At 37.9% G+C, this 14,204-nt stretch overlaps 1 protein-coding gene across 1 annotated transcript in view; it reads right to left on the bottom strand.

Annotated features, from left to right (window-relative positions):
* The window catches only part of Cngb3 (cyclic nucleotide gated channel subunit beta 3), a 118,782-nt gene that overhangs the window by 26,440 nt on the left and 78,138 nt on the right, over positions 1-14,204 (bottom strand). The window contains exon 13 of the mRNA XM_042667306.1: positions 3,246-3,329. Coding sequence (XP_042523240.1) covers positions 3,246-3,329 — 84 coding nt within the window. The remainder of the gene's footprint in view (positions 1-3,245; positions 3,330-14,204) is intronic.

Below are 14,204 nucleotides of genomic sequence, written 5' to 3' on the forward strand. Positions count from 1 at the left end.
GATCTGAGGATTGCAGTTCAAAGCCAGCCCAGGCAGAAAAGTCTTGGAGATTATTTTCTCCAGTGAATCACAGAAAAAAACCCAGATTATGGGTGGCTCACACCCCCATAATCTTAGCTACTCAGGAGGCTGAGGATCTCAGTTTGAAACCAGTCCAGGCAGGAAGAGGTGTGTGGGACTCTTATCTCCAATTAACTTCCACAAAGTACAAGTGGAGCTGTGGCTCAAAGTGATAAAGTGCTAGCCTTGAGCCAAAGCACCCAGGGACAGTGCCAAGGTCCTGAGTTCAAACCCATGACTAGTAACAATAACAAAGTAACAAAGTAACATTTATGGAAATGAACTACAGAAAATGTAAATGAAGTTTTTTTCTTTGTTACTATTTTTTGTACTTTTTGTCTTCTTTGTTCATTTATCTGTCTTTAGGAGAGTCAGTGGTGGGTGGGGGGCACAGAAACGAAGAACAAAGGGAGAACAAATGTAGCAATGGTACTCAACTAGACACTATGTGGAAAATGAACTACAAAATGTATGTAGGGAAGGGAGGAAAAACCTGGGAGAGAGTGAAGAAAGGGTTGATATTGTCCAAAAAGAAATGTCCTCTTTACCTGACCTTTGTGACTGGAACCCCGTGTACATCACCTTTATAACAACAATAAAAAAATAAAAAAAATCAATACCCAAACCAAAAACTCAAAAATGTGTTTTGAAGTTTTCCGGTCTTATTTCTGCTTCTCTTCCAACTTCTCTTCTCTTCTTTGTATTCATGGAACTGTATTTTTTACTACTGGAAGATAAAGGTGATGTGATGAAAATTAGAAATGAGAAGAGAAAGCTACATCTACGCTCTGCATTTCACACTTTGTTAAGCAAATCTGCATTGCTGAGGGGCACAAGTGGTAAAGTTGCCAGGAGTTATTTCCATGTGCAGTCCCATTGGTATTGGAGCAAATTGAAATGACATTTTTGGTGCATTAAGGCCATATCATTTCAATACAGCGCTTACCAAGGGGGTCTGTAAATGAACAGTGCTGGGTATTGTAGTTTCCATTGCAATGAAAACAATTTCACTTTACCAGTCTGTTTACTTTTAACTTCTATGAGTCTGTGTGGAATTATATATTCCTACAAATAGTATATTCTTGAAGTCTGTTTTGTCACACTTTGTCCCTCCATTTGTCCTTCATTTTCCCTTTTATCTGTCATAGTTCCTTTGGAGTTGGTCTTCTCTGATGGTTTTCCATTGACATATGAAAACTTTTTTTTTTTTTTTCCCTAGATGGAAGAGACAGCCTTGGTCTATTCTTACATTTTCTTACTTCTCTTTCAGTCAGCTTCTGTTACAGTTCCAGCTCCCCAGCATTACCTCCAGTTCCATCTTCTCTCAGTAGACTATTTCCACCTGGATTTGATATCACCTGGTGTCTTGAAGTACTTCACACTATATTTGATTTTGTCTTTTCCAATTTTCCCTGTCACTTACTCACTGGCTTCCATTCTTTGGCTACGCTAAGTCCTGTCTTACTTATTGGCTTATGGCTCCAGCTCTTTATCATAAATACCATCTTGTTCATTGTTTTAATTTTTCCCCCTTTTTTCCAAAGAGCTATCTTTCTTTAAGTAAAAAAAAAAATGTCAAACTGACAACCACCCTCTGTCCTGCAATCTAAATTAAGTACCTCATCCACTACACACTCTCCTGGAGACTTCTACTTCCCTTTGGAATTCAGCATATATTTTGTATTATACATTTACACAGTTTAATTTACTGATTGCCTTTCTCTCCTATTAGGCCAGAGATTTGGCTGAGTGTTAGAATCATATGGAAACTTCTTTCAAATTTAGATTTCATTTTAGCTCCATCCAGGCCAACTTAGTTCCTAGATGTGGGTCCTAGATTCCAGTGTTCAGGTGACTCTGATGTGTATAGTGAAGCATAGCATTCGATTGCAAACCTCTGGATCACCTTTGCTTTGCTCAGTTCCCATCACGGCGCATGATCCAGAGAACTCAAAAGTTTCTCCTGATTTTTATTCAATAGACCATTCTAAAATCTCTCTGACATTTATCTCACTGTAGTTCCCTGCGTGTCTCCAGACATCTTTGTTTCCCTCTGCTTTAGCTCAGGTAGGGTTCTCTCCTGTCCTCACAACACCTACTTCTCCTTTGACCTGACTCACTCCAATTCATTTGTTTAAAAAAACTTAGTATAAACATCTTCTTTAGGAAATTTTTATCAGGGTCAGGAGGGAAAAATTGTCTTATTTAATGTCCTAAAATGCCCATGCTTATTTTACCATTATTTTGGATTGAAATACTTCTCATTCCTATTCATCCTTGTAAACTCTCCAAAGTCTTCCATCGGTTCAAGCTTATCATCTTGCTGTATTTTTCATTTTATTAATGTCTTCACCATGGAGTCAGATTCTCTGGCTATAAAACCCAAGGTTCTAATTACTTCTCTCATCTGAGAGGTGCACAAAAATATTTATACAATAAGAAGTTCCTTTCTATAGCAACCCATTTTGAAATTGATATATTCATAGACTGGAATATGATGCAACTTTAAAAATGAGGTTTGTAGAGTAGTTATTAACATGTAAAATGTTCATATGACACATTACTGCCTGATAAAACAAATTTCAAACATTTGTACAGTAGGATGCCACTTCCATGAAACAAGCTGTAGCTACCCATTAATTTGTATAAAAAGATAGGCATGACAGAAGAATAGTGAGTATATATGAATCGTGGATTTTTTGTGTCTTATGTATGCGCTGTTTTAAAGTACCAAATAGATATTTGTGATCACAAAATGCACAGCAAAGTTGTCAAAAGCACTGATTGTCAAAAGCATTGATTATTGACTAACTGGTTGAACAAAATGGAGGTAACTCATAGTTCACCAAAGACATAAAAGGGTAGAACCACCTATCACTTCTGAAATATTCCTTCTCATTAAATATCTGGGATTAATGGGGTGTAGTGATTGGTAATTACATTTGCACAAGGCAGATTTTCAGACCTTCCACACTCCTATCTTGTGATATATGTAATGAGGTCTGTATTGTCTTGTTCCATTTTTAGCTCTAAGAGTACATGAATGTTTTATAGAACTATATATCATAATTAGTTCTGTTCTGTGGAAGTCATCCTAGACTTTTATTTCAACTATGCTCTTGACCTATGCCAGAATTTCTCAGATGTATTTATTAGTTGTGTATTTGAAAGTTGTGAGCACTCACCTTTTTGCAGACAAAGTCACCAGGTAAATAAATAGTAGATTTCAACTTTAGCAACATGTCATAAATCATCTGAGTATCACAACCCTGTAGAATGGGAAAAATAATTTTATATACATAGATAAAAGACCAGTATTTCCAATGAAAATCACAACATGGTGAAAATAAACAGCAATAGATACTTGCATTAGCATTGGAAGACGAACTGCAAATGATATGGCCTTGCCATGACTCAAGCTTGAGATAAAAAGTGATACTTACTGTTCTATGGTAAAAATAAAAATCTGATCAAGTAGATATGGGATGAATCTCTTTGTACTACTTATTCCTATGTGATCTTTCAGTTTATCAGTTTCCTAAGGTGTAAAATTATTATTAAAATGGTACATATTCTCTTTTGGAGGTGAATACTGAGATGATCATTGTTCTAAGCCAGTCTTGGCAAAAAAAAAAAAAAAAAACCCAAACAGGTAATGAAACCCTATCTTAAGAGAAAAAGCCAGGCATGCTGGCATGTGCCTTAGTCATAGTAGGAGTGTAAATAGGAGGATCATGGTCCAGACTGACCTGGGTAAAAAGTGAGATTCTTCTCTAAAAAAGAACCAGAGAAAATAGGGATGATGGTGTGGCTCAAGCAGTAGGGCACCTGCCTAGCAAGTTTGATGTCCTGAGTTGGAACCTCCGAAGCCCCTAAACCAACCAACAAAACAAAAAAAGGTACTTTTATATCTTACCAGTAAAATATAAGTTGGCAGTATTTTGTGTAGTAACTTTTGTAATCTCATAATAAACTGATATGCTTCATACTTTGCTTTTTGTTCAGACCACTTTGCTACTTCTATTTTTCTATCAAATGTTATTTTAAGTACGCTCCACTCTTTCAGCCTACAAATACACAATATTGTATCCACACTGATGGGGATGACCACTGTCCCCAGCCTTTGAGTGAGGTAGTCTGAGTAAAAGGTTTGTTTTTATTGTTTGTCTCTTTCTCTCTCTCTCTCTCTCTCTCTCTGTCTCTCTCTCTCTCTCTCTCTCTGTGTGTGTGTGTGTGTGTGTATGTGTGTGTGTGTGTGTGTGTGTGTGTGCGCGCGTGCGTTAATACTGAGACTTGAACTCTAGGTCTCCTGCTCTTGCTAGGATTTTTGAGTCATGACTAGTGTTCTACTGCTTGAGCTATAATTCCATTTCTGCCATTTTGCTGGTTAACTGGAGATAGAATTTGTGGATATTTCTGTCCAGACTGGCTTTGAACTCTGATCCTTAGATTTCAGCTTCCTGAGTTGCTCGGTTTATAAAGGTGAGCCAAAGCTCCTGGTTCTTGCAAACTTTTATGCCAAGTTACTCCCAATCTCCCAATCTCTACTTTCCTAGTAGCTAGTATTATAGGATTACGCCACTGCAACTGGATGTCTTTTTAGGATAGAGTCCTGCTTCCTGTAGGAGAGTGAAATACCTACTTTTTGTTTGTTTGTTTGTTTCCAGGCCTGAGGCTTGAACTCAAGGTCTGGGAACTGTCTCTGAGCTTCTTTTTTTTGGGGGGGGGTCTGGTTATGGGGCCTGAACTCTGGGCCTGGGCGCTGTCCCTCAGCTCTTCAGCTCAAGTCTGACCTTCTTTAGTTCAAGGCTAGCACTCTACCAATTGAGCCACAGCGCCACTTCTGGCTTTTTCTGTTTATGTGGTATTGAGGAATGGAACCCAGGGCTTCATGCATGCAGGGCAAGCACTCTACCACTAAGCCACATTTCCAACCCTGGATGTCTTTTAAATACTGAGAAAAATGCAAATGGTGTTTTATCCATCAGTGGATAAAATATTGTGTATTTGTTAGCTGAAATAATATTTGATTGCAAAGAATACAACAAATAATGTGGTCTGAAAAAAGTAAGGTATGGAACATATTATGAGATGGTGAAAAAATACTGCACAAAATACTGCCCACTTATATTTTATTGATAAAATACAAAATTCTAAAAATGATAAGAATGTCCTCAAAAATCATCTTCGTAACCTCGTTGTGAAGAAGGGACAATGAACCTGGGAAAAAACCTGATGAGACTTCAATTTTAATTTTTATTAATTTAAAATGGTAATAAAATAATTTCTTTCTCTGCAGAGAAATACATTTCATCTCTCCTCTCCAATTTTTCGTGCAAGCTCACTGGCAGTAAGCCCTAATAAGAAGACCAAATCGATGGGAAGTGTTAGACCAACCTGGGAGATAAGCCCTAAAATAGATAAGCAAACAATTAGTGTTATGTTTATAGGAAGACACAGCACTCCATCAATAGCTTTCAGCCCAGGCTTAGATTTTCTCAGAGAAAAAACAGTGGAGCTATTCTGAATATGACTTTTTATGAACATTCTGGGCTAGGACGTGGAGTGAATCACACAAATTGAACGTAACAGCTGCATAAAGATGTAGAATTTGTCTCACCCATGAAACCATTCTGTCTGAGGATGGCGTTCTGGAAAGGGGCTGCTGCTGACTTTGGACAGCTGTGGTTCAGGACAAAAATCCTTCTCATCTGGATTTTGGCTTAGTGAAATAAAATTTGCGTTATGAAATCATTCTATTTTATGATGTGTTGGAGGGTATTTCTTTTTATTTTTTTTCTGTAAAAAATCGTATTTTTCTCCAGATACATTTTGCTTTGTTACTATATCATTAAAACAAATTCCATCCTAGGGCTAGCTTTTCTTTTCTTTGTGATTTAGTTCCTTTCCCTTTCCTCCCTCTCTTTTCCTCTCCCCTCCCCACTCTTCCCTTTACTGGTTAATTGAAGATAAGAGTCTCACAGACTTTTCTGCTTCAATTGGCTTCAAACCACAATCCGGTAGGGTCTAGGATTACAGGCTGAGCCAGAAGCTCTGTGTTAGCTCCATTTCTTTGACAGAAGTCATTAGGAAGTTTTCTGTTTAGCAGAACTGAACTTCCTATGGTCCAAAAAAGAAAAAGAAGGAATTGCTTCTAACATTTGATTTCATATATCAGCCAATATTTGTTTAGTGTCTAGTATGTCCCAACCCTGTGAAACCCTGGGATACCACCGAGCACATGTTTATAGTCATGTTTATAGCAGCATTGGAATTTGAATGCAGGGCCTTGTGCTTGCTAGGCAGGAGTTGTACCACTTGAGCCACACACATAGCTCTTTTGATTTAGTTCATTTTTCAGATCCATACTTTGGCCCAGAACTTCTTTGGACGGGGATTCTTCTATCTGCTTCCTGCAGAGATTTTAGATGTTCTTTCTATAAAATGAAGATAGCTGTGCAACTGTCATATTGGTACTGAATATTTGTACTAAATTTTATTGTTTTGTTAACTTGTTTAATTTTTTCAACCTCCCTGTGAAACCTGCATTAATGAACATATTGATATCACTCTTGTTTTTCAGAGAAAAGTTGGAAGTGTCAGGAAGGCTTTCTGACTTTTCCTCAGGTCACACCTATAACAGGTGTCAGAGGCAGACTCTTCTTACTGCAGAGTATGGGTTTTATCTATATCAACTTGAGGTCAAGGTGTATGTATTCTCTGGGGTATCCCCACAGCCCCACCAAGGTTGGGACATGCTGCACATAGATAAATATGGGCTGATGTGGGGAATAATATGTTAGGAGCTCTGTAAAAACTGTGTTACACATTTGAGTAAAGATTGTGGAGATTAGAGTTAGGGGAAATCCTAGCTTTGTTCCAAATGCAGCCTAATATAGGTTAGATGGCTTGTTGCTATTCACAGAAAGTTATTTTTAATAATGGAAAAGTGGCCACAATGGTAAAGTTAGTAAAATTTATCATTGGAGTGTCTACTGTTTTACTTCTATAGGACATAATCATTTCTAGGCTCATTTTTTGCTTTCTTTGAAACAGAACTTAATATATTATCAGTAATGTAGAACCCATATTTCAGTATTAGCTGTGGTCTCCAGGGCTTTTTCCAACTCAGCTTTGTTTATGGTGAGAGGAAGTGATTTGGCCTATTTAAAACTTGATCCTCACTAAAGGAACAAATGATGGCAGCAATGAGTCTCCAAGAAGTCTGAATCTAGTTGCCCATGCCATTGAATTGGCCAGGGATGAAACTGATCAGAAGCTGTTTGGAGCAGCCACATATAATGTAACCAAAAAAAGTCATATGGTGTGATGTCACAGCTTATCAATATTGAGCTTTAAATCATATCTGCCTAACTCTACACTTAACCTTTGCAAACCCTAGTGAATGTCACCTTTCCTGGGGAACTGGCAATACTTGCACTTTTCCAAGAGTTTCAGGTTGTCATGGTGAGAAATCATAAGATGGATGGACTCTTAAGGATGAGGCAAATTTATCTTTCTCTGATCAAATAGGGAAGAGCTTAATTTTGCCTATGTGGGAAAGTACATCAGTTTGATGTCTCAGTTATAAGGTAATGCGAATTGTAATTTCCTATGTGCTAGAAACTGATATAAGCAGTTTAGACACTTGACACAATCGCCACACAACAACCAAACATACCATCTTATTTAGTTTCCTTACCTAATGTGGGGACTCTGAAGAACAGGACGGGTGCAATAACTGGTTACTGTCTCCACTCAGTGCTTTTATACAGAGAAACTAATTGGGATATGTGGCTAAATGGAATTCTTCTCAGATATAAGATTGCTGTTCAAGATACTTTATAAAACCTTGCAATCATGCTTTATTATTGATATCCCTGTGATAACAATAGCAGGTTGTAAAAAAGGTATAGTTTTGTGGTAGCATGGACATCCGGTGATGGTGAGTAAATGCATGATAGCTTGTCTAAATGGGGTGTCACTGCTGGAGATCTGAGTTTGAATGGTACAAGTAAGTCATTTTGTCATTCCCATCTATTCCTGAGCCAGGAATAGAAGCACTGTTTGCTAAATAATCACAAATAGTGAGTCATAGGTCACATCAATGAGTCTTTTTTGGGCTGGGTTCTGAATTTCAAACAGAGTGGCAAACAGACACATTTTTCCTTCTCTGTTAGACAGTGGTATCTAAGCTACAATTTTGTTCTCTCTAGGTCCTGTGAGTTCCCTTTGTTTGAGCTGAGGCTGATTCTATAGGGTGAAGTCTTAATTCCAGCCACTAGGTGGCACAGCAGAACTCTCATTACGTTTTCTATTTCTGGCACTTCAGTGACAAGTGTGATTTCTACAGAGTTTTTAATTTGGCAAAATATAACTAAAAAATAAAAATCAGAATAACAGCTCATCATAAAAGAAGAAAAACCACCCAATTTCATCAAAGTAATATCTCCTTACTAGTTTAGTACCTATGGTTAGGCCTTGGATAAAATGAAATCTGCAAGGCACAGCATCCATTTTGTGAAAAATTAAAAAAAAATTACAATGAAAAATTTCATGTTTAAGCTGTTTCAAAACTCTGATCACCCCCAGGTTAAAGCAGATAACTTTATCAGTAAACCATAATTGACCAGAGCAAAATTTTAGTTAAAAAAAAAAGACTTAGATTCTACTTCCCTTAGGGGAAAATACTGGTGATTCAAGATCTTTTGTAGGTGGAGAATAGGAAAGAATATTTAAATTTAGATCTCTAACAAATGTGTAACGTCTAGTTCTGTGAAAATGGCCAAAGAAGTATCACTTTACACTTGAATTTTTTCCCCTCCTTCTTCAGTACAGGATTTTGAAATTAGCACCTTGCACTCGAATAGCTTCCTTACTGTCTTGCATTCTACCACTTGAACTACATATCCAGCCTGGCATTTTGCTAATTTAATTAAAGATGGATCCTGACAGACTTTTCTGCCCAGGCTGGCCCAACCTTCATCCTCCAGTTCTCAGCCTTCTGAGTAGGTAGGATTACAGGTGTGAGCCACCAGCATCCAGTGAAATTTAACTTTTTTTTTTGTCGGTCGTGGGGCTTGAACTCTGGGCCTGGGCGCTGTCCCTCAGCTCTTCAGCTCAAGGTGAGCGCTCTACCACTTGAGCTACAGTGCCACTTCTGGTTTTCTGGTGGTTTATTGGAGATAGGAGTCTCACGGTCTCTCCTGCCCGGGCTGGCTTTGAACCGTGATCCTCAGATCTCAGCCTCCTGAGTAGCTAGGATTACAGGCGTGAGCCACCAGCGCCCGGCGAAATTTAACTTTTGAGTCAAAATGAAACTTTCCCTCATTGCAAAGCTTTGATTTGAAATGTGAACCTATTGGGAAGTGGTGGAGCCCTTGGGAGGCGGTTGGGGGGCGGGGCTCATAATAGAAGCTGGATCATAGAGGACATATCTGTGAAAGGTATATTAGTACCTCAACTCCTGCATGTTGTCTCTTTGCTTTCTGATCCTCATAAGGTAAACAGCCTCTTCCACCACATGCTCCCACCAGGATACACTGTGGTGCCACAAGCCCAAAGAAACAGAGTGGAGTAAGCCTCTGAAACCAACAGGCAGAATAAACTTTTCCTCCTTTTGATTATATCAATCATATTATCCCAGTGATGAAAAGCTAACATACCCACCACCTACCACCTATCTCCAGTTAGGTTCATAGACCATAATATACCAAGAATTACTGTGCTTACTCTCTGTCCATTGCTTAGAGCTCTAGTTTGCCTCTTCTGTAACAATCAGAATAGTGCTGGATGCCAGTGGCTCACTTCCTGTAATCCTAGCTACTCAGGAGGCTGAGATCTGAGGATCACAGTTTGAAGCCAAATTGGGCAATAAAGTCCATGAGACTCTTATCTGCATTAAACCACTCAGAATAAGTCAGAAGTGGTTTAAGAGATAGAACACTAGCTTTAAGCAAAAAGAAGCTCAAAAAGAAGCATCCAGGCCCTGAGTTCAAGCCCCAAGAGAGGCACACATACAAAAACATCAGGATAGTAACAAAACAGATGTTGGAAAAGTACTAGCTTGCTAGCTTTGAAAAGAAAATACAACAGACTTCATTTAAACAACAGAAATACCTTTTTTAAAAATCAGTTTTGGATACCTGAAGCCTGATAAAAGCCAGGTGTTGTCAGGATCGTTCTTTTCTGAGGTCTTTCTTATAGGCTTGCTGATAGCTACCTTCCCTGTGTCCTCCAATGATCTATACTCTGTCCGCAATTCCCTTGCAAGTCTCTGTGTATCCATATTTCCTGTTCTTATGAGGACCCCAGTCTCTGGGTCAGGACCAAACATACAGGTTAAAATGAGTTTTAACTTAATCACCTCTTTAAAAGACCTGTCTTCAAATATAGTCATATGTTAGGGGTATAAAATTAGTCACTTGAATTTTGGAGGCAGTGGAGACAATTCAGGTTCTAGCAAGTGAGTTTTGTGAGAATTAATTCAAAGAAGTAAATGAGGTAATTTGCAAAATGTAATACATAGTATATATTCAAATAAACAAAAGCTGTTATTTTGTGCAAATATATGTATCTCTTTTAAAATTCAAGGTGAGTAAAAGTTTGATTCCTTGCATTTTACTTCATCCCATACTCAATTGAAAATGCTCAGTAGGCAAATGGAACTGGGGGTAAAGCAAGATGCCAGCACTGTTGGAATTGAAGGATTACATGTGATCTTCATCTGGTATTATCCTAATGGTAATTAGGATGCTATGGCATTGCTTACATTCCTTTTGCTAAAGCCTTATGATATCCATTATTCTACTAAGAGACACAAATTTCACAAGGCTGAATGGCAATGAATACAGAAACATTTGCACTACACATTTAGTTCTAATGTAAAATTAAAGCACACTTGTAGTACTAGGGTGAATTTCAGTGTAATATAAAATTAGAACAAAAAAAGCATGTGTTCAAAAACTAAAGCAGGTTTATTTAACTTAGTATTGTACTCATGCTAATAGTATCTATTTGATCTATAGTCACACCCAGATTTACAAAAGAGAAGGTTCTAAAAATTTTGGCTAAAGTCCCAAAATATAAACTTGATAGCATTCTTTTTGGCATTTGTGAGCTTAGTAATTATGAATCTCCTTGGTAACTCTGTCTGCAAGGATACAAAATTCACCTTTCAACCTTCTATAGTAGTGTTGGACCTCTATCTGTTCCTATTTCTATCTTGCTTTTCAAAGATACAGAAGATTTGTTTCCAGGAGAATTCAAGATGGAGTTTACAGTCATTGTTTTTGGATCTAGATAATCTGGTAACTTCATGTGGCATGATGTTTTGTGTTGGAAAAACTGGTTTGTCCTATCTGTTTTCTCATTTCATAGCTGCCTATGTAGCCTATCTTTCATGGACCCTTCTAGATTCTTCTTTGTTTATCACCCTACACTCTAGTTCCAAAGACTTCTTTCAATGAATATGTCTATTTTTTCCACCTTTGTGAGCCTCCAGACCCTCTATCTCTTGACAATTCCCAAGTGCCCTTTTGGGCACTCACCCCTTCTTTGTGGACTCAGCTCCTGGGGTCCAAAGGTAGCACACAGAGAGCTCAAATGACTGATTTAGAAGCAAGGCAAGCATCAATAAAGTCTATGTTATAAGACATAGAGTATGGGATTGTCAACCCATTTCTTCCCTAGAAAATAATAAATGTGTATCAACTGTAAAGTCTGTCTCCCAAAAAATGAATTTAAAAAGATTCCATACCTGCTTACTTTTTACTTCACTTGGCTTTGGAAAAAAAAAAACAACCCTCAACCTTCATTAAACAGAAATATAGATAAAATGGAGTCTTTCTGGAAAGGAATGCATCTTTAATGGAAATGTCAGGAAAGAATCTGTTTATATACATCGCTAGCAAGATGTGGAGATTGAACTTTTTTTCAATCAGATACTACTGACTTGATAGATTTTCAAAACCATATGTAAAAGTGAAGGCAGAATTGTAAACAGAAAAGCTGGAACTTACCCACAAAACTCTTTGACATTTAACTTACAGTATTTTTTTCCTTTAGGATGAAAACCTAATTGATGTCATTTTTAATTTAGTTAGATAATAAGGCATAAAGAACTTTAGAACATTTTAAAACACTGTCAATATGCCCTAGTAGGTTTCGTATGTTTTTGATCAGAGCATGTAAGACAAACAATTTTATTGGGCTTAGGACACAAATAGATATGTATGTGTGTATTTAAAAATAAACAGCAGAAACACATTTTTGTCCTATCCTTTCTTATGTGTGAGGTGCTGTTATATATTCACGACTTTATTAACTAGTTGTGACTCACTTAGATTCATTTACTTAGGCATCAGATGACCAGCTGTAGCATGCCAGTTATTTTTCTATACAGCCCTGCCAAGCAATGAAGGACCCCCTTTCATAGCTTTCCTGAGAGGTCAGAATTTTTTTTTGTACTTTTTTATTGTAAAAATGCTGTATAGAGAGGTTACAGTTACATGAGCAAGTAATGAGTACATTTTCTACTGCTCATTGTTGCCTCCTCCTTTGTTTTCCCCCTACCATCCACATTCTCCCCCCTCTCTCCCCTCCCCCGCCAAAGTTGTAAAGTTTGTTTTCAACATAGTGTCTTGTACATCTCATTGTTACAATGGGTCAACCTGTATCTTTATTTAAGCATTTTGTTTTATCCCTTCCCCTCCTGAATTAGAGAAGTGTACATACAAGATGCAGGGCACTGACATCAAATACAGTGAAAGTAGGGGTTCTATCGTGGGGGAGGAACATGCAAAGAAACAAAAAAAATCACATGGTACATTATAAATATGTTAGAAACAATAGCAAGAAAGAAGAAAAGATAAAGAAAAGCAAATCAAAACAACATTGAGATTCCATCTCACCCCAGTAAGAATGGCTATAATCAAGAAATCTAATAACAGCAGATGCTGGAGGGGATGTGGCCAGAAGGGAACCCCACTGCATTGTTGGTGGGAGTGTAAACTTGTTCAAGCACTTTAGAAAGCAGTATGGGGGTTCCTCAAAAGACTTCACATAGAGCTCCCCTATAACCCAGCAATCCCATTTGTGGGCATTTACCCAAACTATCACCAACAAGGCCCTACTAAGGCTACCAGCACAACTACGTTTATCGCAGCATTATTTGCCATAGCTAAGATATGGAACCAACCCAGATGCCCCTCAGTAGATGAATGGATCAAGAAAATGTGGTATATATACACAATGGAATTCTATGCCTCCATCAGAAAGAATGACATTGCCCCATTCGTTAGGAAATGGAAAGACTCAGAAAATTTTTTTTTCAGGCCATTCCATGATGAATCTACTCTCTCAGGCTCCATGTTGAGAGAAACCCTGCACTAGAAATTGGAAATTACTCTCCTATAATCTCCAAGAATGGACACCACTATGCCCAGCTTGCTCTTTGAAGTAGGGCCTCGCTAATTGTTATGCTCCAGCTGGTCACAATCCTTAACCACAATCCTGTTATTTCAGCTCCCAAGGAGCTGTGATTCCAGACATGAGCCCTTCACAATTGTGTATTTACAAGATACTAGTTTCTTCATGCCTTATAAGTTCTTTTCTGTCTACATTGGAATGGTCATGTCAAGTACCATGACTTAAAATACATCAATGTGCTGATGGGTCCAAATTTATTGTTTAAGCTTGAGCCTCTTCTTGGAACACAAATTTATGAATCAAACTGTCTACTTCCATGTGGAAGTTTAACAATTACTGCAACTTAACATCTGTCTTAATCAGTTTGAACAGCTCTAATAACATATCATAGATGAATATAAATGTGTTTCTTATAGTGTTGACAGCTGAGGAATCCAACATCAAGGTGCTAGTATGTTTGGTGTTTTTGTGTGGGCTGCTCTATTTTCTAAGATAGGCTCTGGAAAGGAGGCATTTTGTGTCCCTTATATGACTAGAAAAATTGTATTAACTTGGGGCTGCTTTTACAGAGGTGCTAATCACACTCATGAGGGCAACATCTCCATGACTTAAATCATCTAAAAGCCATACCCGCTTCATATTGTTGCTTCCGGGATTGAAGCTCTACATGGGTTTTGGAAGAGATGACCATCTCCTTCACTCTTTTCTTTTTTATA

Source organism: Dipodomys spectabilis, unplaced genomic scaffold, assembly GCF_019054845.1.
Source record: "Dipodomys spectabilis isolate Male_0828 unplaced genomic scaffold, ASM1905484v1 ptg000387l, whole genome shotgun sequence".
Lineage (NCBI taxonomy): Eukaryota > Metazoa > Chordata > Mammalia > Rodentia > Heteromyidae > Dipodomys > Dipodomys spectabilis.